The 26,428-nt window shown below is 47.8% G+C and overlaps 1 protein-coding gene across 6 annotated transcripts in view; it reads right to left on the bottom strand.

Moving 5' to 3' along the window:
- Positions 1-26,428, bottom strand: part of yrk (Yes-related kinase) — a 380,926-nt gene that overhangs the window by 12,235 nt on the left and 342,263 nt on the right. For all 6 annotated transcript variants that reach the window (XM_038795113.1, XM_038795103.1, XM_038795122.1 and 3 more), the window contains 3 exons: positions 25,361-25,540; positions 11,571-11,647; positions 5,540-5,693 (listed from right to left, as the gene is read on the bottom strand). In XM_038795113.1, coding sequence (XP_038651041.1) covers positions 5,540-5,693; positions 11,571-11,647; positions 25,361-25,540 — 411 coding nt within the window. The remainder of the gene's footprint in view (positions 1-5,539; positions 5,694-11,570; positions 11,648-25,360; positions 25,541-26,428) is intronic.

The raw sequence follows: 26,428 nt of genomic DNA, 5'->3' as shown, positions 1-26,428 counted from the left end.
TGAAGCTGCTACTTGGTGTAGGCACTTTTGAAGAATACTCCAGACTTCGAGGTAAGTTGAACGTATTTATTGAGCAATTAGCAAAGCTCCTAAATGAGTTCTACACTCTACTGATCTGACTCTCGTAACACAGTACACCCTACTAACTATATGAACGTACTCTAGCCCACATGTGGTGGTGTGACGGTGCTGCTTACTACACACGTCTTGCTCTCTAGTTTCTGCCAGTGGAAGGGGGGCCGAGGGCCTGTGCGTCTTGTCTTTTATAGTGGCCGTGTGATGCCCTCTTGTGGTGATGCCACCACTGGGTATTCTGATTACCCATTGGTTGTGTCTTGTTCTGATTACCCATTGGTCACATGTCTGCATATCATTACAGTCTTTAGACTTTGCATCAGATTATCTGCTCCCATCGCCAAACCCTCCTGACAAAAACAGGAATGGAAAATCCCGGCCATTAATTCTGTTTCTCTTTCCACAGAAGTTGCCAAAGCTACTGAGACTTTCCAGCAATTTGTGTTTCAGTGAAATCTTGTCTGATTTAGGCGAGTGCCTCAACAACCCAAGCAAACAGCAGAGTTAAAATAACCATCGGGCTGTAAAAGATGGTATGTGAATACTTGCATTTTAATTCTCACTTTGTCGGATTTCTGTAACAAATACATTTTGGCATTGCTGAAAAGAGAGACATGCTGTTGAAGCTTTTCACCTTGCACTTAGCAGAACAAATCTGCAAATTTCAAAGAGGCAACAGTTGATATTATATGAGGAAAAGGTGATTGGTTGACTCTGATTGGTTGAGGTGTTGCCATGGAGAATACACCAGGGAGCAGTTGCACATCCTCCCTCCTCCACACCCCCCCCCCCCCAAGCTTTTGTTTAGTTGAAAAACACGTAATGCCAGGACATATTCTTTCTGCCTGTAAAAGAAAGGCTCTGCACCTGAATATATTTGGCACGAAGCAAGTGCATGTGAATACGATCGGTACTTTGCCTGTTGTGAACACCTGAAGGGAGGTGCTGTTTGATATGATGCACCAGTCATTGGGACGTACGGCTTCACCTCTAGAATCACCCAGGCACTGAAATTTATTTACCACACCATTTGGGCATGATTCAATGGAAGAAAATCTATGTCTGGTTTTGGGCATGTATAGCAGAGTGTTTCTTGGTAGCTGCAGTGCACGGGAATCACTCCGCTATTCATTGGCACTTTGCCTTTTGCTTTGGCCTCAGAGAGTTTCTCTCTGCCATGGCAGCACTTGAGTCATTTCCTGCTGGCGAACCCTCGCAGATCAGGGCATTATTTTGTCTGGGCTGCCCCTACTCCTTTCAGCACTGCCGCCCTCATGTTTTCGACCCCTGCCTCCCAACCTAGGAGAGCGCCCTGGGCCTGGGCCTAATCCCTTGCAGTGCCAACCTGGCAGCCAGACATGGTAGAAGTGCCCCTGCTAGCCTGACTGTGCCAAAGAGCCCAGGAGTGCCAGGATGCCACACTGCCCTGTCCCTGATCACCTAGAGACCCTCTCAAATGCCATAATGACTGGTCCACATTTGTTAAAACCAGTATTAAATGATGCCCTGTAGAGATCTCCCAGGCAAGGCTGTTAGGTCTCAGGGGCACTGGAGAATCCCGCAAATGCATATTTAAATGAGCTGAATAGCTCACTTAAATGTGTAGATCTGGATCATGCCCAGTGAGGCCTCTCACGAGATTCAATAGCCTCATACCAACACCAAGCCGGATGCAATGAGGCGGCTAAATCATGTCCCATTTGTGTGATAGGCAAAACACCTTTTTGGCTTAATGGCAGCATCCTGTTAGTGGCGAATAGCAGCGGGAAATGGCTAGCATCACCTGTTCCTCCAATGTTTGAGACACCTTTTCCTTCCAGGGTAATCTGAGGTAGACTGGACATTTTTCAGGGCCAAACATGGCAGCTTTAGGCCCAAACATGAGTTTGTGCAATCTGCAATGGGTGGCACAGTGGCACAATGGTTAGCACTGCTACCTCACAGCAACAGGGACCCAAGTTCGATTGAGACCTTGGGTGACTGTCTATGTGCCGTTTTCCTGTGTTCCCATGTCTTACTGGGTTTCCTCCCACAGTCCAAAGATGTGGAGACTAGGTAGATTGGCCATGATCAATGCATGGGATTACGGCGGTAGGGTGAGGAAGTAGAGTGATAGCGTGCTCTTTTAAGAGGGTTGGTGCACACCCGATGGGCTGAATAGCCTCCTTTTGCACTGTAGGGATTCTATGGATTTGCTGAATGATCTGATCAGGGTAGCCATTGTCCCACAGGATAGCTTTGAATATGTTTAGTGTGATTCTAATTGCCTATAGATAAATCAAGTATAAACTTGTTTATAAGGAAAAAATAATATTTTCTTAAATATTCAATCAAAAACACTGCTGCCTGCTTCTAACGTGCTCTTTCTACACATTGAGCAGTATTTAATAGAAGTGATAAGTGTCTCACCCGTTGCTGGACAGTTGGCTCTGTCACCACTTATCGGGGAGGCCTGCTGCTTATAACTGGGCAGCGGCAGGTCTTCCACTGGATCAAGGACCATGTGGGCAAATTCCCACTAACTGAGAGCACCTGGCCAATCAGAGACCGGGCAGCAAGTGATCTATGGGCCTTTAATAGGATAGAGACAGGAAGGTGACAGGGTTCCCTCCCATCATCTTAGCTTGATTATATGATTCTTGCCGCCAACCTTGGTATGGGGGAAGGCATTAAATTCCACCCATTATTCTTGTTGGATTATTCAAAGGTTTACTGAAAGCATCCCTATAAGGTACTCAGTGGAGAACTTCACACTGAAATATGGATTATTATTAAGTTCCCTGAAACAGTGCAGGTGCTGAGTACCAAGCAAGTGATTCGCTAAAGCTCACCATCTTTACTATGCAGATATTAATGAAGCAATTCAGCAGCAAGCTCCACATTAGGACAGGAAAACAGATTCACAATAACATTTTGCCAATTAGAACAGTATTTCTGCATGAATAATTATGCAAATCCAGATTAAGCTTGATTGTTATTTCTGTGCATTTTATTCATTAAAAAGTATTCTTTCTAAACACTCACATCAATCTAACCCACATAAGGGTGGCACAATGGCACAGTGGTTAGAACTACTGCCTCACAGCACCAGGGACCTGGGTTCAATTCCGACCTTGAGTCACTGTCTTTGTGGAGCTTGTACATTCTCCCCCTGTCTGTGGGGGAGTCCTCCAGGTGCTCTGGGTTTCTCCCACAGTCCAAAGATGTGCAGGTTAAGTGTATTGGCCATGCTAAATTGCCCCTTATTGACCAGGGATGGGCAGGTTAGGTTATGGAGTTATGGGGATAGCGGGGAGTGGGCATGGTAGAATGCTCATTCAAAAGGTCATAGGAAACCCGATAGGCCAAATGGCTTCCTTCTACACTGTAGGGATTCCTAAGGTATGGATCCCTAGTTGCCTGTGATTTTGGGCTTTTAGATATTTAGCACATAGAATTAAAGATCAGAGATGAAGTTTTTGATCTGCAGTAAGTTTCTGTAGGTTTGGGACACCATTTCTATATTATGCTATCTACATGACTTTTTTCCACATCTAACCATTTATTTTGCTTGTTGGAATTTTTCTGGGCAGAAAACAGGATGAAGGAGGACCAATTTTGGGATACAACATCCACTGCCCAAACTTCCCCTGTCACTGGCAACTTTGCAGGCAGCCATGCATTAGCTCCCACTGCAATAACTGGTTCTAAGTGAGCTGAAGCTGGGCCTACAGGATTCTTTATTCCTCCCCAATACGCATGCTCAGTGTAATTGGGGGAAAAGGTTAAGGAACACGTTCACAAGGGAGGCACGGGCTTTTGTAAAAATTGGAAGCTGGCCTGGGGAGGGTGTTGTCGAGACTCTGGGACTGGGGAACTGGCAGCAGAACACTTTGCAAATGCACAAGATTCACAGGTCTGAAATACGTGACAAAGTTGTCCCAGCAGCAAACACCTAGGATATGGGATAACTACCTCAAATACAGAATCGTTGGGATATGGACCCAGAAATTTGACTTTTTGGTACATGAGGGGAGCTGTGGAACATCCTGTACTGATCCTATAATTAGGAGACCAATGACACCCTACGCTCTGTCTATCTTGCAATGTTGTGGAGATGCTGGCATTGGACTGAGGTGAGCACAGTAAGAAGTCTTACAACACCAGGTTAAAGTCTAACAGGTTTGTTTACAGGTGCAACAGGTGATTAAGAAGGCAAATGGAATTTTGTCCTGCATTAGTAGAGGGATGGAGTTTAAGACAAGGGAGGTTATACTGCAATTGTATAATGTGTTAGTGAGGCCACACCTGGAGTATTGTATTCAGTTTTGGTCTCCTTACTTGAGAAAGGACGTACTGGCACTGGAGGGTGTGCAGAGGAGATTCACTAGGTTAATCCCAGAGCTGAAGGGGTTGGATTACGAGGAGAGGTTGAGTAGACTGGGACTGTACTCGTTGGAATTTAGAAGGATGAGGGGGGATCGTATAGAAACATATAAAATTATGAAGGGAATAGATAGGATAGATGCGGGCAGGTTGTTTCCACTGGTGGGTGAAAGCAGAACTAGGGGGCATAGTCTCAAAATTAGGGGAAGTAGATTTAGGACTGAGTTTAGGAGGAACTTCTTCACCCAAAGGGTTGTGAATCTATGGAATTCCTTGCCCAGTGAAGCAGTTGGGGCTCCTTCATTAAATGTTTTTAAGGTAAAGATAGATAGTTTTTTGAAGAATAATGGGATTAAGGGTTATGGTGTTCGGGCCGGAAAGTGGAGCTGAGTCCACAAAAGATCTGCCATGATCTAATTGAATGGTGGAGCAGGCTCGAGGGGCCAGATGGCCTACACCTGCTCCTAGTTCTTATGTTCTTATGTTTCGAATCACTAGCTTTCGGAGCAATGCTCCTTCACCTGAGGAAGGAGCAGTGCTCCGAAAGGTAGTGTCTCAAAACAAACCTGTTGGATTTTAACCTGGTGTTGTAAGAATTCTTACTATCTTGCAATGTGACCAACTGTCTTGTATTTTAAGGGTTGCCCTTTATTTTGACTGTTTGTCCCAAGTTCTTTACTCTTTTGTCTCATATTCCTACAGCAGCATGCACGAGACTGAGCTTGGGAGCCTTTGCTGAGTGATTTAAACAGGACTCCAAGTCTGTGATTGCCCAACCGTGAGAGGATAATGTTGTGACGCCACTCCTTACACTACCTGCTGTAATGGTCTCCGGCAAACTCCCCCACCAAACCCTCACCACCACTCCCGGCCCACAGTCAGTGTTTCCTTATTTTATTTCATAAGAATTGGTCACACTGCTATACCATTAATGGATGTTCAATATTTGCTCGAGATAAGATATAAGTCACTATAATTTTCTGTAAAATTTTAAGTAATGTAGATTGAAAATAAATTAATGCACTATTGATGTAAATATATATTAAACTTCAAAAAATTCGAGTAGATCTACAGCTGGAGAACCACCAGAACATTGTACCTTGTCGTGCTGTGTATTCATTGTCTTCAATAAGTCTTGCAAGTCCGAAATCTGCTATCTTGCACACAAGGTTTTCTCCGACAAGTATATTAGCAGCCCTTAAATCTCGGTGAATGTAATTCATTCGCTCGATATAGGCCATTCCTGCTGCAATCTATATGAAATGAGAGAAGAACCACAGCAATTCATTAAAGAGATAGCATTTAGTGGAAAACCATTTATGTCTTTAAGGAACAAATGAATCAAAATGATGACAGGAGGTGGATTGAAAGGTCACTTACTATTGTGATAATTTAGTAACGGAATGAACAGTGCTGCTGGAGATGAAACTGCACACGGTCCACTCTAGGTTTAAACTGAAACTTGAGCAAGGAAATCTGACATGCTAAGTACATTCACCTTTGGAGGCAGTGGGGTGCGGGGTGCTTTTAAATTCAGCCTAATCCAATGTAAAGGCTTTGTATTGGCTTGGTAAGGTTCCTTTTGGGTAAGAACCTCAAATATCTTCACTGGACATTCTTGCCCACCCCCTTCCCCAGGCACCCTCCACACCCTTCCCTCGTAAGCATGTCTCCCCTATCCACAGCCTTCACTCCGCCCTTCCCACCCTACACCTCCCTCAAACCTCCACCTTTCAGCCTTCATCTGTCTCCCTTATACAGCCTTGGTGCAAGGTATGCTCACAGTCCTCCAGTGAAGTTATATAATAATCGTTATTGTCACATTACAGGGCTTATATTAACCCTGCAATGAAGTTACTATGAAAAGCCCCTAGTCGCCACATTCCAGCGCCTGTTCGAGTATACAGAGAGAATTCAGAATATCTAAATTACCTAACAGCTATGAGGTTCCCAAAAAGGAAAAAAAAACATCTGCAGAACTCAGATTTGTGGAAGAGGTGATACTCGCTAGGGGCACACTACTACTATAGTCTTAAAACTGAACGTCCTAAATTCTCGCTGGTGGGGAACTTAATTTGGAAGACGTTAATTCCAGTGAGATGGTCTTTTAATGAGCATGCATGCATGCTAATTTATGCAAATGAGATCCCTGACATTGTTCATTGGGAAGCTTGACCCACCTTTACAATCCCGAGGACAAAATTCCAACAGTTTATCCCCCATTGGGAAACAAATTTTTTGCCTCCTGCCAAATTTTGTGCCCCCGCCCACCACTCTGCCCACTGCTGGCAGGATCAGAGTATTCCACTCCACATCTATTTCATGTTTCTTTGAGCTTCTGAGGCATTCAAAAATTCCAGGTAGAAAATATTCGCCATACATCTTCCATCCAGTTTCAGTCATTTCCTCAAGTGAGCAACAAGGGACCTGTGCTGAATATTTCTATGCAAGGGGAGACTGACAAATGGATATCATGGTTTAAAATCCAAGCTGCTAAAATTTGAGAGAAGCTTGTGTGGGAGACAGAGTCATGAAAAATCTAATCAAGAGGAGACATGATCAGGGGAAGGTACAGAGAGAGACAGATGACAATGTGATTAAGGAAAGATGAGATCAGGGGAATAATGTGGAAAGATCAGCTGGTCTAGTGAACTTTGTATAAATGTAGAAATTGACTGATCAAACATTATACTATAGAACCACTACTCGTGAGAGTGGAACTTCTTGCATGCTTGCAATAAAGACTGCTCGCCAAACAAGACATCTCACTCTCGAAGTATTTCTGGATATCAGGGCAAAACCTCACCTTTCACCTACATAAGTGGATTAATCAGTAGGTGTTCCTTTACGACCTAATATCATCTGGTATAATGGCCACGATTCAGCCACCATGTTGCACGCAGTGCAGAGCCAGGTGCAATGGGTGAATCCCGTGAGAGCCACAAATCGGGCTCTGTGCCAGGCCGATCACTCGTCACCCAACTTGCTATGGCCGGCACAATCTGGATACGCCCTCACTGGGCATGATCTGGATAATGAGCTTTAAATGAACCATTAGGCTCATTTAAATACCCAAACGCCGTATGCACTCTGTGCGTGGGAGCCAATGGCCATGCCTGCAAGACCGCAACCGGGTGCTATTTAGCACTGGTTTCCACCAACATGGTAGGGTAGTACCCTGGCGCACCCCCTGGCACCTGGGCACCTTGGCACTGCCAGTCTGGCACCCTGGCAGTGTCACCCAGGCACAATGCCAGTGCCAATATGGCACTTCCAGGGTGCCAGGCTGGCAGTGACAAGGTGTCTGGGTGCCAGGTCGGCACTGCCAGGGGTTGTGGCACTCTAATCTGCAAGGAGTTGTCCTGCTGTCGAGCTCAGCTCCCCAGTGCAGGAAATCTGCTAAAGTATGGCTTTGACGGGCATAAACCCCCCGAGGCCCAAGAAAATGGCAAAATGCCATTGAATAGTGGAGTCAATCTTGGCACTGCAGCCACTGAGAAACACCCTGCTAAACACCCCTGTAAACGGACTTAGAAATGTTTCTGCTGAATCGCGTCCAATATCTCCATTACAACTACAGTTATGTTTACTTGCCGTGATGTCCCAGCATCCAAATTCAACCACAAAAAGGCAACAATAGGTCATAGTTCCACTCCATTAAAAAATATTGATTGAAAGAGTTCACTGATACGTTCAGTTCCCAGTAAGGTTTAATGGCACGGCAACCAAGCACTTAATTCTAGCTCTTTGGAAAATAACCTACTCCAAAAAGGCGTTACTAATTCCTCCTGCAATATATTTAGGATGTGGTGATGTTAGTAGGTTACTCTGCAATAAAAACTATCCAATGGGTTCTGTTGTTAGGTGATTTTATGAAATGTTACATACTGTAGATGCCAAGCAAAAAATAATTCCAATTGCACTATCGTATCCTGAATACTGTGCAACAATTTCACATCAGGGAATGATTCTGACATAAATAGCCTGCCCACTGCTTATTCAAAGTGAATACGTTACAATTGATCAAAAACTGAATCCACCTGGCTTCATCCACAATGCCACACAATCGCAGACAGGTTGCAGCTGAAGGGAACCCCTTTCTCCCGTATTCCAGTTTGGGCTTCATTACCTTTCAATAATAATTACAACAAGCTGCCTGTCAGCTTTATAGTTTGAACTGGCCAAGAAACCACTGGATGAAAGATCGCAGGAAGGCATGACTCAGCTCTTTACAATGCCGAGAGATAGACACTGATGTTGATAGAAGTGGACTAATGATTTAAAATTAACAAACCTCAAGTGTGTCTACTGATTAAAATAAACTTTCCTCACCAGGCAGAAGGTAAATACAGATAACAGGGGCGGGATTCTCCGAAACCCCGCCGGGTCGGAGAATCGCCGAGGGCCGGCGTCAATCCCGCCTCTGCCGTGTCCTGAATTCTCCACCACCAGAGATTCGGCGGGGGAAGGAATCGCTCCGTGCCGTTCGGCGGCGCCCCCCCCCCCCCCCCCCCCGGTGATTCTCGGCCCGCGATGGGCCAAAGTCCCGCCGTTGTCAAGCCTCTCCCGTCGGCGTGGATCAAACCACCTCCCTAACCGGCGGGAGCAGGCGGAGCGAGTGGGCTCAGGAGTCCTGGGGGGGATGCGGGGCGATCTGGCCCCGGGGGGTGCCCCCACGATGGCCTGGCCCCCTCACATTCCCGTACCAGCCTCCCCGGACAGGTGCCGGAATGTGGCGACTAGGGGCTTTTCACAGTAACTTCATTGAAGCCTACTCGTGACAATAAGCGATTTTCATTTTTTTTCATTTAATTGAGGGGCTAGGCCCACGCCGGAGTGGTTAGCGCTCCGCCGGCTGGCGTGGACGGCCTTTGGCGCCACGCCAGCTGGGGCTGCTGACATCATCCCCGTGCATGCGCAGGGAAGGGGGTCACTTCTGCCTCCGCCATGGTGAAGACCATGGTGAAGGCGGAAGGAAAAGAGTGCCCTCACGGCACAGGCCCGCCCGCCAATCGGTGGGCCCCGATCACGGGCCAGGCCACCGTGGGGGCACCCCCGGGACCAGATCGCCCCGCGCCCCCCCCAGGACCCCGGAGCCCACCCGCGCCGCAAGTCCCGCCGGTCAGGTAGGTGTTTTGATTCCCAGCGGCGGGAGAGGCTTGACAGCGGAGGGACTTTGGCCCATTGCGGGCTGGAGAATCGCGAAGGGGGCCGCCGCCCGGCACAACGCGATTCCCGTCCCCGCTGAATCTCTGGTGGCGGAGAATTCGGGACACGGGGGGGGGGGGGATTGACGCCGGCCCCTGGCGATTCTCCGACCCGGCGGGGGGGTCGGAGAATCCCGCCCCAGATTTCCAACAAGAAGAGTTGAGGTTGTGTTGTTTAGCTCTTTCCAAAGCAGTTGGATAAATATTCAGCAAAACAGAACAAGCTCAGATTGAGAGAATCAAATATTCCAGATAACACATCTGTCCTCTGCTGTTTAGTTGGGGAAATAGCAGAGGAGGATCATTGTTTGAGGAAGGAATCATCCATCTCCTTTGGTGGTTCTCAGACACTCCGGAGGCAGAATCATCATTTTGGCTCCGGGCTGTCATAGAAGTCAGGACATTCATCAGTATATCATCACACTGTAAATTCACTAGTAAGGACCAGCCTCAGCAAAGGTTGTGTTGAATAAATATTAAAGTTGCCCAAAGCTACTGATTACAACATCCCTCAGCCTTTCTTGAAACACATATTGCGAAAGAATTCACCTCTTGATAGCGCCTGTCATGACATCAGAACATAGAAAAGTGCTTGCCAGGCAATGAAATACTTTTGAAATGTAGTCATTGTTGCAATATAGGAAATACAGCAGTCCAATTTGCACTTCCCACAAACAATGTTTAGTGACCAGTTAATTTGTTTTTAGAAGTTGGAATAAATATTGGCCAGGACAGTGGCGAGAACTCTTCTGCTCTTCTTTGAAATAATACAAAGCTTAACTATTGATAACGTGTATCATAACATAATCATAGGATAATATGTTTTCAGGAAGTATTCACTGTCAGGTTTCTTGAGCGTTCCATAAAAGTATATCGTTATTCCTTCTGCTACTCAATGTTTATTTGCTTCATGAATACTGTAACATTTTGCATGCAGTATTGCTCTGAATGTGTCTCGTCACATGCATTATTGTTGCTGATAAATACATTTGGCTGAAGTAAGAACGTTCGGCCTTTTCATGTTGCCAAAGAACGAAGTCATGCAAGATTTTAAAATGTCAGAGAAAAATAAATCAAAGGGATAAAAGGCACGATTTACCGTTCGTGGGATGGGACGCGGCCGGTAGATTCCATGAGAGGCCTTTTCCGGGATTTCCAATAGTCGCTATGCCCAGTAAGATCTAACGCGATAGGTGGGATCCAGACTTGCCTAGTTAAGTCAGCTTAACTGTTCACTTAACTATGCCGATGCCGGACCTAACCAGCATCTGGAATCTACCAGCCTCGCTGAGGAGACCCCAGCCAGGTGCCGTTTAGCACTGGTCCCCACAAATGGGGACCAGGCGGAACGGCACTCGGTAGGGGAGGGGGGATCCTCCCAGGTGATCGGAGCCCCAAGATGGTTGGCCTGTGGGCAGAGTGGCATCCTAGCACTGCTGATGCCACCTAGGAACCATAGCAGTGCCACCTAGGCGCAATGGCAGTACCACCTGTGTGGTGGCAGTACCACCAGGGTGCCAGTCTGGCAGTGCCAAGGTGCACAGGTGGCATTTTCCCCCTGCTGGGAATCGGGCCCTGCAATGCCCTACCTATATGAGATGGGGTTTGGGGGGGTTGAAGACCCCCCCGAAAGGTATGTTGGGGCATCGGGGATGTGTGGGGGGGGGGGGGGGGGGGTCGAGGGATTGTCTTCCTGCACTGCCGAGTGGAGATCCTCAGTGCAGGAAATGCAACTGGAGTGTGGCCTCGGTTGGGGATGTTCTCCGCTGAGGCCTGAAAAATAACAGAGTGCCATTCGATAATGGGGCCACAAGCGCTGGGAACAACCCCGCTAATCCCACCCAGAATGGGGCTCTGTTGTTTTTTCGTTAGTTCACACCCAAAATGCTGATCATCAAAGAATAGGAAATCCATTTGCAGTACCTGTGCTGACATGTCGACCAGCTGGGGTAGTTTTAATATCCTTCCATCACCATCCTTTAGGAAATCAAGTAAACTTCCTGAGAAAGAAATTAGAAACATTTTTAATAACTTGCAGCATGATGTTCAGCAAGACTTCATTTTTTTTACATGTGTCTCTCTTGTACGATTGTGCGAGATCATCTAATATTTGGTCACTTTCTGATACATCAGCAAGTGGAAACACTGGGCTCGATATTATGCTGCCCTCTCAGTGGATTCAAAGGCAGGGTGGCGGCCTGTAAAATCCAGCTGGTTGCCTTCCTGCCATCCAGCCCCCCACACCCTTCCAACCCTGCACTTTCTGAAATTTTACTCGAGGTGGGGGGGGGGGGGGGGGGGGGGGTACAAACGTCTACCCACACTTGGGCTCATTGAGACCCTTAAGATGTCCACACACCCCCACTGACTGGTATTTTACTGGGATGGGGGAGGGCCGAGCCAGATAGAATCCCAGCAGCTTTAGCTGTATGGGTTGGTGTGCAGAGGAACAGGCATCAAGATTGTCCTCCTCTTCAACCCACCATCTTGTTTCTTGAACCCAGCCTCTCAACCCGCTCGCTGAGCCTCCGCCCATGAACTTACCTGAGATCTCGGTATGGTGAGACCGACTGCATATAGTTCCAGCAATAGCCATTGGTCTGCAACTCTCTAATGCAGGACTTAGGGCCAAAATAGGAGCAAAATGTTTGCCGGGAAGCGATTAACACAGCTCCCAGTGTTAAATTGCTGCAGGGCTGCCACTGGAATCGTGGCAGGCTCCCCTTGACTTTTTAGCTAGGAGGTGGGGATTATGGGCCCCCCTAAAGTCAAGCCCGTTATTCCATAGAGTGCATATTTTTTAGATTTTATGCTTTATTCATCTTTTTCTTAATTAATCTATTTAAAAAAAACAGGTTGAAAACATCTCTCATTACAACGTGTTGCTTGTATGATTTGCAAAAGCAATTTTTTTTTAAATCCTAGTTAAGTCAGATATTCTGACACTCCATTTGAAGGTGATCTTCCATATTGAATTCAATGGGTGGGATTTTCCACACAGTCCACTGCGTATTTCACGCAGTGGAGCTAGCCCGCCATCGGTCGGCAGCGGAATCTGCTGGCCCGCCGTTGTCAATGGGTTTCCAGTTGAATGTTACCCCTCTCCGCCGGGAAACTGGCAGTGGGGTTGCACCATCGGCATGAGTGCAAGATCCCACCAGTATGAACGGTCGGAAAGATCCAGCCTATCAGTCTCATCTTATCTATAATAGAATGAATTCTAACAATTCTCAGTTCATAGTTTATAATTAGATGGGTTACATTTGTCATGTAAAATTAGATATTTGTCGTTACCTACAATAAAATATAACGGTATATATTATACATATACACTACATCTCACATTCATTCTCCATATGCAAAGCTGCTGCGTGCTTTATCCAGTTTCCAGTAATTGCCTGTGTTATATCAGGTCAAATAGGTTTATGATTTACGGACCTACCCAGGTTTCACAACCAGAATTTATGAGTCAATTCCAAATGTAATATTGGAAGAAAAACATAATAAAATACAGAACATTAAACAGAACGCAGCATTTTAATTTTCAACAGATGTAATGTCCGTCACAAGATCTGTGAAAGAGATATTGTGCAGTAAGAGTTTTGCAATAGTTTTCATACAGATGAATGCCAGGTGTGGGGAAGTCTTGCACCTTGATGCAGAAACTCACACAAAGTGACTCCATGGTTGCACAAGTAGGTGAGAAACATCAGGATTTGGCAAGTTCTTCAACACAGACTGCAAAGGTGTCAGTTTCTTTGTAAAACATCATTTATTCCTTGCCTTAGGACTGTATTTTTCAGGGGCAATCAGGTAATTTTAAAAAGAAGGGGCTGTAGGGTAGCACAGTGGTTAGCATTGTTGCCTCACAGCATCAGGGTCCCAGGTTCGATTCTGATCTCGGGTGACTATGTGGAGTCTGCACATTCTCCCCGTGTTTGACTGGGTTTCCTCCGGGTGCTCCGGTTTCCTCCCACAAGTTCCCACAAAGATGTGCAGGTTAGGTGATATGGCCATGCTAAATTGCCCACTAGTTAGATGTGGTTATGGACTAAGAGTGAGGGTTTGGGCCTAGATAGGGTGCTCTATCATAGCAAGGGCCGGTGCAGACTCGATGGGACAAATGGCCTCCTTCTGCACTGTAAAGATTCTATGAAAGAAAAACTTGCGTTTATATTGCTCTCTTCATGGCCACAGGATGTCACAAAGCCAATTAAGTACTTTTGAAGTCTAACGAAAAAAAGTCTGTCTGGGGAGGATTAGAGGGGTCGTTCCCCTGGGTCTTTTCTCGGGCCTCAGCGGGGATTGCTCGACCGAGGCCGCACTCAGCCACATTTTTTGAACTGAGGAGCATCCGCCTCCCCTGATCTCTCAACTCCTCGCCCTGCTCTCCCAACCTCCTAATGTGACCCGCGGACCACCCAAAACCCCAACTCACCTGTCAGGGTGTCACCCTTCCCAGATACCAACCACCCCGGGGCCTTTGATCACCTGGGAGAACCCCCCAAGTGCCATTCCGTCTGGTCCCCAGTTGTCAGGCCCAGTGCTGAACGGCGCCTGTCTGGGGTCTCCTCGGCGAGACCGATAGATCCCAGGGGCAGTTAGATCTGGCATCGGCAGAGCTTTACAGTTCACTTTACTTTGCAAGTCTGGGTCCATCCCACTGTGGGTGGATCCACATTGTGATGTCTCGTGGGGCGGCACGGTGGCACAGTGGATAGCACTGCTGCCTCATAGCTCTAGGGACCCCGGTTCAATTCCAGCCTCGGGTGACTGTGTGGCGTTTGCAATTTCTCCCGGTGCCTGCATGGTTTCCTTCGGGTGCTCCGGTTTCCTCCCAAAGTCTAAAGATGTGTAGGTTAGGTGGATTAGCCATGCTAAATTGCCCCTGAATGTCCAAAAGGTTAGTTGGGGTTACTGAGTTACAGGGATAGGGTGGAGGCATGGGCTTAATTCGGGTGCTCATTCCAAGTGCCGGTGCAGACTCAATGGACCAAATGACCTCCTTCTCCAGTTAATTCTATGACATTAGATCTCGTTAGATCTCATGAGGTGTAAGGACCATCGGGAAACCCAGAAGACGCCTCTCATGGGATCGACCGGCTGCATCCCATCCCGATTCTGGCGGGATGCGGCCGGTGAATCTCACTGCCTGCAGTCACCGTTAAACTGTAGGAAACACAGCATTCAATTCGCACACAGCAAAATCCCACGAAAAACAATGTGATCAGTATCAGGTACTCTGAAAATTTTATTTGAGGGATAAAGATTTGCCTCTTTTTCTGTCCATTGCAGTTGATGGAAAGGAATGTCTGCAGGGTGCATAATGAATGGCCAACCTTATGTGAAAGAAAACTGTGCCGCAGTTCAATAGATCTCACTCTTCTATTCCTTTCCCTAGAGCCTTGTGCATTTTCTCCTTCAAGTACTTAATTAATTTGTCTTTGGAAGTTACGGGTGAATCTGTTTCCACTCTCCTTACAAGCAGTGCATTCCAGCTCCAAAAACTCATCATGCAAGATACCTCAACTTGCTCTGCTTTTTTTTAACCAATTATCTTAAATGCCTCTTGTTCGACCCCGACACCAAAAGATAAAATGACCTCTTATGAATCTATTTAGTTGAAGCATTTTTCATCCTGTGCCAGTTAGAATAAACCAATTCTAAAGATAAATGCAGAGACAGTTCTGTATTTTGCTTCCATGCACAATATTTTATGCAGAGTAAACTAATCAGCTCCGTGAGAGCTGCAGCATCTCTATGAGGGCAGGATTGAATAGTTTGAGAAATTGAGAACTCTTACTGAACTAGGTGACTTATGGTCTGTTTCCAGCGATATTTATTTTCTGGAAATATCACTAAACATTTTTTTCAAGTGCAGTTTTTAAAGTCATATTATACAGAGGATCTGTACGGCCTATCTACTCTGGGGGAAATTATTCAGTTCCCACGAGAACCATTTTTGATACAATCAGGTTGCAAATTGTTCATGGAGTCCTCGAATGATTAAAATAGAGGATTTTTCTCCTTTCAATATCTTAGTGGCGATGGTAACAGATTGGTTATGTTACAGAACCAGTAAGCTGGAAGGCCGAGACACGAGTTCAAATCCCACCAAGGCAGCTGAATCCAGTTAAATAAATCTGGTATTTAAAAACATGGCACAGCGGTTAGCATTGCTGCCTCACAGCACCAGGGACCTTGGGTCACAAACTGTGTGGAGTTTACATGTTCTCCCCATGTCTGCATGGGTTTCCTCCGGGTGCTCTGGTTTCCTCCCACAGTCTAAAGATGTGCAGGTTATGTGGATTGGCCATGATAAATTGCTCCTTAGTGTCCCCAAATGATGTGTAAGTAATGATGACTGCAAAGCTGTTGGTTTTTCATAAAAACCCTTCTGGTTCAAAAATGTTTTTCATGTGGGAAAAATAATTGCGTTCCTTACCTAGCTTAGCTTCTATGTGAGTCAATAGCAATGTGGCTAACTCATTACCACTGCCAAAGCAAGCCATTTCATCATATGTAAGAAAGTGGCTCAACACCATGTTCTCAAGGGCAATTAGGAATGGACAATAAATGCTGGCCTTGCCAACAATGCCCACATCCCATGAATGAATAGAAAAATAAAACAGGTAAAGAAGATGGAGTTCATTGCAGAATATAAAATGCATTATTGGATAGGAATCCACATTTCATTTCCATTTTACAAGTCTCATGGAACATGTATTACAGGAAAAACGACCTTAGCTCCCAATTATAAGTCATACACAGAGATTAATGACATATCCAAAATTAAACATTTACTACTCCCATTGATACAACACAGAGTGGCATTCACTTTCCTTCGTCTTTGTTTTAAACTGTAATCTGATTATCAGTCTAACATGTCTATTCTGCCTATTGTTTGTAAATCTAATACTCGACTCATTAGATTCCATGGGATTGAAAAGATGCATGAGACAGACCTATTGTTGTCAGACATTTTTCCAGAACTAATGTAATGTGATCCTTCACTCAGCCTATATAGCCTCTTTTTTTATATGATCTATATATTTATACTGGTTTCTAAAGTTGAACCATTTCCAAGTGTTCTACACAATTAGATTTTTAAAGATTATGTGCAGTAAATATTAATCTGTAGGCAAAAACATATTTCATCGAATCACTGACATTCAAAGCACAGAAGGAGTCCATTGTGCCAATCGTGCCTGTACTGACTTGTTGAAAGAGCAGGCAGTGCATTGTCCCACATTCCTGCTTTTTGTTCATAATCCTCCAAGTTTCTCATCCTCAACTACCAGCTGAAATCCTTTTACATTTTTTAAAAATGCATCATTTTGTGGGAAGTGGATGTCGCTGGGAAGGCCCTTTGTTGCCCATCCCTAATTGACCTTGAACTGAGTGGCTTGTTAGCCCATTTCAGAGGGTATTAAAGAGCCAATCACATTGCTGTGGGTCTGGAGTCACGTGTAGGGCAGTCCAGGTGAGGATCACAGATTTCCTTCCCTCAAAGACACCAGTGAAGCAGATGGGTTTTTACAACAATCAATGATAGATTTGAGGGTCACCATTGCTGAGACTAACTTGATATTCCAAATACATTATTGACTGCATTCAGATTCCACCAGCTGCTGTGGTGGGATTTGTACCCATGTTCCACAGATCAATAGCTGGACCCCTGGACTCCTGATCCAGTGACATTACCACATGACCACTATTCCCCTTTCAATAGAAACTGCCATCACCACCTTTTCAGGTACTGTTCTGCGGATCCCAACAACCCTGAGTGAAAGAACTTCTCCTCATCCCCTTTACATTTTTTACCAATGATTTTGAATCTGTGACTGTTGGTTATTGACTCATTCTCCAGGAGGAATAGCTTTTTTCCATTTACTTCATCGAAACCTCTCATCATCCAGAAAGCCTCCATTTGGTCAACTCTTAAACCTCTCTGTTCCCAGCATGAACTGTTCTAACTTTTCCAACCTTTTCGCAAATCTGAAGTATCTCATTGCCAGCAACATCCTGGTAAGCCTCCTTTGCATCATCTCTCTCTCTCTCTCTCTATATATATATATATATATATACATATACATATAAAATATATATATGTACAAACATAAATGGCAGAACAGACTTGATGGGTTATAGGGTTTGCTCTTGCTTAGATTTCTTAACTTTCTTATTTTCTGATAGCCTTCTTAATTATTAATTAAGATTATTTTTCACATTGTGGGATCAAATTAATGATCTACGTTTTGAAACTTAGATTGGATACAGATATCTACACTAGTGCAGATAGATTAATCTACTTCAATATGAAGCTAATTCACAGTCTCACTACAGGCATGACACTCAATGGAGTGTGCTCTCTCTGACCTCTTCTCTTTTACCTATTGAAAACAACCATTGAAAATCAGCTGCTGCAGTAAAGTTTAAGGGTTTTGGTGGCATTTCTTTTCACTGTGAACCCAGTTGCAACTCCAAGCCTAAATGCCTGACTTGATCAGAAAGCAACTTGGCAAACCAAGCTGTGTGCTCGAAATTGTCTCAAAACACCCAGTTTGTACTACTCCAACATTTTTTGTAAGCAGTAAGTAAATCTAATTAAAGGCAAAGGTTGCAGGGTTTGAAAAGGTAAATCCAAAGTTACAAAATAAATTTCCAGAGTTTCCAGTATTCAAAGTATGCTTGGGATATGCATTGAGAGACATGAACCATGTAAAAATCAGTGTTTACAAATAGCTACACCACATTTCCTGGCTTCATGGCTTGCCCTGATAACTTTGACGCATTTTAACATTGATCTAACACAGGAGAGATTCGAGTATATTGAATGGTTCTGTCGTGAATAACATCCTGGGCCCAATTTACCAGCCTTGTACGCCTGACTTGGGATGTGACGAGATGATTAAATCTCACGAGATCTTTTAAAAAATACTTTTATTCAAACAAAATTTTCATTATTACAAAAATAACACCAATACAACACAACCCATCCCAACCCAGTTTTGTACCAAGACCAACCCCCAGTCCCCCCAAGTTTACCTCCCCCCACAAAGAAGACCCTCATAGATTGACCACCCCCTCCCCCCCCACCCTCAAACAGTTGATGGGAACCAGCTCCCTGAGAACGGCAATGAACCGCTGCCACCAAACCCATCCACTCATACATGTCCTATCAGGAGAACCTGATGCACCACCTTAAACTGTATCAGATGAAACCTTGCACATGAGGATGCAAAGTTGACCCTGTGAAGAGTCTCATTCCACACATCCCTTTGAAGGCTAAAGCCAGCTCGTCCTCCCACTTCCTCATTACTTCTTCCAATGATGCCTGCTCTGTCGCCAGCATCTACCAATAAATGTCTGAGATCCTTCCCTCCCCTAGCTTGTCAATGGACAGGACTCTATCCATGACCAAGGGCACCAGCACCAGTGGAAGCAAAGGAAGCTGTTTACATACAAAATCACGCACCTGAAACTATCTGAATACATTGCCTCTCGGAAGCTAGAACTTCTCTAAAATCTCGTCTAGACCAGCAAACCTACCCTCCAGAAACATACCCCTAAACCTCTCCAACCCCTCCCACTCCCATGCCCTAAATGTTGAATCTAGACCAGTCAGCACAAACATAGGTAGCCGGATTCTCCATTCCTGTGACTAAGGACTGGATTCTTCGATCCTGTGGCTATGTCCATCAAAATCGCCCCCCTGTAACCCCCTCGCCACCCCCGACCTACTCCCCTGCCAGCAGAACGGCTAATCCCCGACTGTGTCGGCGCTGGACACAGTCAGCAGCCGCCACGCGAGGTCGCCGAACGGCGTGAGCACAGACGAGCGACGCGTCGAGGACTCGGCCGACCAGGGTCGGTGCATTGGGGGAGGAGCTCAGGTGACGTCCTGAGGCTCTCCCGACGGCGTGCGGCGTACTTCTCAAGTAAGCCATTTTTGAGGGGGCGGAGCATCACAAAAGCTGCACCGCCCCGATTCCAGAGAAAAAGTGGATTCTCTGGCCGATCACCGTACACGATTTTGGCGTCGGCGATCAGAGAATCCAGCCCTTAGTGTTGACACCGGGGCAGGATTAGTGGAGTTCTACAACAGCAGAACTAGCGCCGCACTTGGACCGATTTACCAACCATTAAGGGGCTAGCATTGGTGCCACATGGAAAACATTCAATTCCATTGTAAAAATGTGTTGGATTTGCCGGGTCCAGGATTGACACTCAGGCGTCCGACAAGCTACAGCTGCATATACACACTTCACTCCCCACACACACCATCCCAGCTGACAGGATCAAAGCAAGGAGAGCGGTACCGAGATACACGGCACTGAACTGGCGATGCTGCTGGATGGCGTGGAGGAAAGGCAGCCGACCCTGTATCCCGGGGTGGGAAGGAGGCTGCCAGCTGTGGGCAACACCGTCCGGACCGGCCAGCAGTGCCGAAAGAAACTGCGCAACCTCCTCAGGGTGGCCAGGGTGAGTTGGCAGCACTGTGTTGCTAAACCCCGTGCCACACACCTGTAATTCCATCTCCCCCACTCAGTGGGCAGCTGAACCTCCACCCTGCACCACATGCTGGCACCCATATAGCCTGCCATGGCCGGGTGCCCTGATCACTGAAGCCACCAGCTACCCACCCCCTGGTTTGCATGCATCGGACTGTCGAACACTGTGCGTTTTCTGTTTCCTCCTTCAATGCTAGCAGGATGACTCCCCAACCAAGGTAAAGTCAAAGTGGGGGGGAGAGAATTCTCCGTCCAGTGACGCTGGAATGGCAAAACCCGATTGGACGGAGAATAGGGCGCGAACCGGAAATCGTGGCTGGCACCGGGCACCAAATGCCATGCTCCGGTGCCTCGACATTGGCGTCAATGTATTCTACTCCGTATATGCAGTAAATACATTAGCATATCATTAATGACCCTGACCTTGTATTCTCTGGTGCTCCCACGAGGCCACGCCTCTGCCAAGGAGAATTACCGACAGCGAGGTTCTAAAAAATGAGGAACCTGATGCTGTGGCTGCTGAGGCAGAGCAGGGCGGTATGATGTGCTCCCAGAGGTGCGACCGCGGGCTGCCGGTCCTGCCACTGGCAGGGCTGGCTGGAAGTGGGGGGGGGGGGGGTCTGCCAGGGCTTTGGGAGTCGGGGGGGGGGGGGGGGGGGGGACAGCAGGAGGTGACCAGGGGGTGGGCCACAGGGCTGGGATGATCCCCCCAGCAGGACCAGGGTGGCCAGGCACAGGCCGCCATTGCTGCGGTCTGCAAGGCAGCAACCTTGCAGCTCACCCTACTGACCGCACACCATGGCCTGTGGTTGCGCAGAGTGACAACAGCCGTATGGGTGCCTCCACCCCACCCCTGCCCCACAACCCCTTCCCCCCCACAACCAGGCAACACCCGTTGACAGGGCATCACGTACCCAACCAAAGGCAATGCCTACAGGTGCCCCTACAGCTGGGCGCCAGATGGGGACCGCAGAACGTACCTCTGGCAATGGGTGGGGTCAGCCACCGGTACCCCTGCTAGTAGGGATGGGTGCTGCTGCCAGAGATCCTGTGGTGATGGGCACCAACAGGGCCAGGTGTGTGATTCGGTGCGGAGAACAGAGGGCCGCGGAGGACAGAGTGTCAGGGGAACAACCAGGGGTGGGTGTGGGGATGGTGGAGCAGGCACGGGGTGGTGGAGGGGACAGACGGTTCAGGGACTGCAGTGCAGGCCACGGCCAGCATGTAGCCCATTGGACCTGGTTGGGCACAGGGATATGTACCATGCTAACATGCCTGCCTTTCACCTCCTGCAGACAATGGATTTCGGAATTCAAGCAGGAATTGTGGCCTTCATCCTAGCCACTGCAGTCCTGGGGATGTGCTCAGGCTGTACAAGCTGTTCAGGAAGGACACTGCAGCAGCAAAGTCTGTCCCAGAGGAACAGGAACCAGCTGGTGAGGATAGAGAGCTAGCCACCCAACAGGCCGAGGAGGAGGTGGGAAGGAGGCGCCGCATCAGACCTGGTGTGTACCGGCAGCGCCTGTCATTCAAGGACCTGTCGGACTGGACGTGCCATTGAAGACTCCGGCTGAGCAGGGAGACCGCACAGCATATCTGCTGGATCATGGTGCACTTGGCACGGGGGCATGGGGGAGGATACTTGCTCCCGGTGGCTATCAAGGTGATGGTGTCCCGGAACTTTTCCGCCATGAGATCCTTCCAGGTATATTCAATAGGTATGTTTCCCAAATCCCCAAATCCTTCCAGATCCTTCTGTGACGACGTCACAGAGCCCATATGCGCCCGTTTAGCACAATATATCAAATTCCATATGGACCGAGCCCACCAGGATGCCTGGACAGTGGGGTTCACCGTCATCACAAGGATGCCCCAGGTCCAGGGGTGACCGACGGGATGCATGTCGCCATTACGAGCACCAATCCCTGACGGGCCAGTCCACAAACGAAAGGGGTGCCACTCGATGAACATGCAGCTGGTGTATGACAATGCACATCATGCACGTTTGCACACGATACCCGAGCAGTGTGCACGACACCTTCATCCTGGCACACTCAACGGTTCCTGACACCTTCGAAGCAAACACCCGGGTGAGGATTTGGGTCCTGGGTGACAAGGGTTATCCACTGCAGTCGTGGCTATCCGGAGACCACAGGCCAACATGGAGACCCGCTACAATGAAGCCATTGCGACCAGGGGCATTTTCAAGTGGTGCATCGGCAGGTTCAGGTGTCTGGACCACTCTAGAGGGCCATCCAGTTTAGCGCTAGAAGAGACTCCCACATCGTGGTGGCCTTCTGCGTCCTCCAAAAACGTGTGCAACAGAGGGGCGATATGCTGAAGGAGAGGGAGGAACGCAAGGCCTTGTCCAACGAGGAGGATGCAGAGGAGGGCCATGATCAGAGGACATGAGGCCCGGACAGGCACAGGAGGTTGCACAACGTGTGCGCCAGGGCTGTGCACATGGGACACTCTAATCGCCTCCACGTTCACCGTCTAGGGGGCCTGGCCGACAGAATGAACACCCCATCCCGCCCCCACACCTGCCACCCCTGGATGGCCACCCTCTCTACACCACCTTCCCCCCTCCCCGCAACGCTTTCTGTAATTACTACCTGCCTCAATAAGGGGTGTGGGTCCTGGGTTGGCAGTAACAGTGGGTCTGGTCCATGGGATGGAGGATCATGACGACCTGCTCTGCAATGGGCTCTGCTGCTCCGCATCATTTGACAACGCCTGCTCCTGCCCACGATAACACTTTCCACCTGGGTGATTCCGACATGTGAGCGGGCCAGTCCATTACTCGATCCCACTGAACCCTTGGGATGGTGGATATGTGGATGGGGAGCGGTTGGGGTTGAGAGGGAGGGGGAAGCGGTGGGGTACCGGGGCAATGTGCATGGTGGTACCCTGGACCCCCCAATGCCACCCAGACACTGCCAGGGTGCTCAGGTGGCACTGCCAGGCTGGTGGGGGCACTGCCAAGGTGCCAGGCTGGCAGTGCCAAGGTGCCCATGTAGCATCTTGCCTGCTCCAAGGATCAGGCCCTGGGGTGCCCTGCCTTTATGAGGTGGGGTGTGAGGGGTTCGAGAACCGCCTCACTGGTAAGTTTGGCCGTGGTGGGGTAGGAGTTGTTGTCTGGAGGCCATAGTGGGAGGGCCTCGAGATCAGGGCACCATTATCCCTTCCTGCATTGGCGAGCAGAGGTCATTAGTGAAGGAAATGGGACTAAGTGTGGCCTCAACAGGGCATTCATCGCTGAGGCCCAGTAATGAATTAGAGTCCCATTTAATAGTGGGGCCATCCTCAACGCTGCAAGCGCAGGAAACACCCATCTAAACGCTGCTGACATAGGCTCTGTATCATTTCCGTTAAATCATGTCCTCTGTTTAGATACAATTCAGTTTTGCAACCATTTGATAAAATGAGGAATACATTTTGAATGCATGTCAATTTGTAAGGAATTCTATCTAATATAATCGAGCAAAGATAAATCCCAGTGAGTGGTGCGGTGTGACGATTAACACTGAGTTCATGTGTGTTATACAGGATCATTACATTACATGTGATGTTTGAGAGACAAATTTCCCATTTATATGGCTGATGTAATTTCATGAGACACTGGCCCAGGGAGAACTTTGTAATCTGTCTGACTTCAACCTGGAGCTCTGGGTAAATTTGGTACTGATGTGTGTTGGGTCTGATACCTATTGTTAACTGCGACATCAGTAAGAAAGGACAAAAGAGCCCTATCGGGAGGTCTGACTGTTCCAGCATTTAGAGAACAAGTGAAGGTTGATTATAATAGAACTATATTTTGTTTTCTTTGTAAGAGAGCTTGCCAATCAAACTTCACTCTGTGAAAAAACATATTGGAAAATTACTGACAACACTTGAGCAAGATGATGGGTGTGATTCTCCAAAATGGAGACTAAGTGTTCGCGCCATCGTGAACACCGTCGCGTTTCACGACAGCGCGAAATGGGCATGGGAACTACCCACAGGGGGCCAGCACAGCGCTGGAGTGGTTCATGCCGCTCCAGCCTCCCTTCCCGGTGCTAAATGGGCACCGCGACAACCCGCGCAGCGCAGTTGGGCTGCGCCAACACACGCGGGGGTTCTGGGGCTGGAAGCGGAACAAAGTAGGCATGGGGGGGGGGGGGGGGAAGAGGCTGGCGCACTGATCGGTGAGCCCCAATCGCGGGCCAGACCCCATCGGAGGCCCATTCCCGGTGAAGAAGCACTTTTCCCCGCCCCACAGGCCGCCCCCTGACCCTTCGTGCAGAGTTCCCGCCGGCAGCGACCAGGGGTGAACGGCGCCAGCGGGACTCTGCCGTTTCCGCGCAGCCACTCGGCCCATCCGGGCTGGAGAATCGACGGCCCGGCCGCGGAAAACGGCCCGCAACCGGCGCCGCTCCAAACATGCTGCCACAAATGGCGCCGATTCTACCTCAGAGAATCGCACGCCGGCGCCGGGGCGGTGTGGCGCGGTAACGGCGATTCTCCGGCCCGGCGCGGAGCTTGGAGAATCGCGCCTGTTGTTCAGGATATCAGTCCTTGACATAACGAGGATGACCAATAATATACCAGACAATTACCAGCTCACTCTTACTTATAGACATCATGAAAGTAAATTGATTAGTTCTTATCCTGTAATCCAGCCTAATGCTTCTCCTGTGCTGAGTCCATAGAATATCAACAGTGCAGAAGGGTGCCATTTGGCCCATCGAGCCAGCACCAACCCTCCTAAAGAGCGATCTATGTAGGCCCACTCCATAACCCTGCACATTGATCATGGCCAATCCACCTAACCCGCACATCTTTGGACTGTGAGAGGAAATCGGAGTAACCGGAGGAAACCCACGCAGACACAGGGAAAACATACATACTTCACACAGTCACCCAAGGCCGGAATTGAACCCGGATCCCTGGTGCTGTGAGGCAGCAGTGCTAAACACTGTGCCACCGTGCCGCTATCTTCACATTATGCATGCACTGAATATGACATATAATTCTCACTGAACGATACACAAGCCAGACAGAATCCGATGTAAGAGTGATGCTAACTTTATGTGTTCTCGACTATAGATGCTGCTGGGGAGGACAGGAATCTCAAGAAGCATTTCCAGCAAATGTTATATTTAAAATAGATGATGACATTAAAGATTAAAAACTCGGCAGTTAGAAAGGCTACTTTACCTTGAGTCATGAATTCTGTGACAATGTAGATGGGTTCCTCAGACACCACTGCGTACAGCTGAACCAATTTGTCATGTCTGAGTCTCTTCATTATTTGAGCTTCCTCCAGAAATGCCTCGGGTGACATGGTGCCAGGTTTCAGAGTCTTCACTGCAACCTTTGTGGTGCCGTTCCACGTACCTAAAGCCAGCCAGTGGAAATAACACAGATAAAAGCAAATTCTCCACAAGGAACTGCTGACTTAGACATAATGTGAAATGATGGTGAGGCATGAGAACATTAACGTGAAGGAATGATCTGTCATGCACCTACAACGAGACTGTGAGACTGGAAAAGCATTAACCCTCTCCTACTGAAAATATTCCTTGTGTTGTCCAATTTTGCTCAGTTAGATTTCACGAATCTTATTAATTAAAGCGCAGAACTGACAAATGGGATAGTGATGAAAACAAACGGCTACTGTCTCCACTGAATTGATGGAGAGAGGGCAGAGCTTGGCAACGCAAAACCTAGCCAGTTTTAATGTCCTGTAAAGTGGGTATTATTAGAATGTCCCTGAATGCCTTCCTTTTTATCTCTAGATTTCACTGTTAAAACGATCTCTTGACAGGCCTCCATCTTCCACTCTACATGAAATTGAAACTCTGCAGTCTGCATGCAATTTGCACGAAGTCCTGTTCACCAATCACCCCTATGCTCGCTGATCTACACTGGCTCTCAGTTAGGCACAATTTCAAAATTAGAGTCATAGAGTTTTGCAGCACAGAAAGAGGCCCTTCGGCCCACCATGTCTGTGCCAGCCATCAAGTACTGACCTATTCTAATGCCGTTTTCCAGCACTTGGCCCGCAGCCTGGTATGCTTTGGCGTTTCAGGTGCTCATCTAAATGTTTCTTAAATGTTGTGAGGGTTCCCGCCTCCACCATCCTTTCAGGCAGTGAGTTCCGGATTCCCACCACTCTCTGGGTGAGCAGGGTCTCCCCTCAAATCCTCTCTAAATCTTCTTACCTTAGATTTCTGCCCCCTGGTTGTTGACCCCTCAACTAAGGGGAAACGCTTCTTCCAATCC

The sequence above is a fragment of the Scyliorhinus canicula genome, chromosome 1 (assembly GCF_902713615.1).
Source record: "Scyliorhinus canicula chromosome 1, sScyCan1.1, whole genome shotgun sequence".
NCBI lineage: Eukaryota > Metazoa > Chordata > Chondrichthyes > Carcharhiniformes > Scyliorhinidae > Scyliorhinus > Scyliorhinus canicula.
Note: the sequence above shows the minus strand (reverse complement) of the source record. Positions and strands in the feature narration are given on the sequence as shown.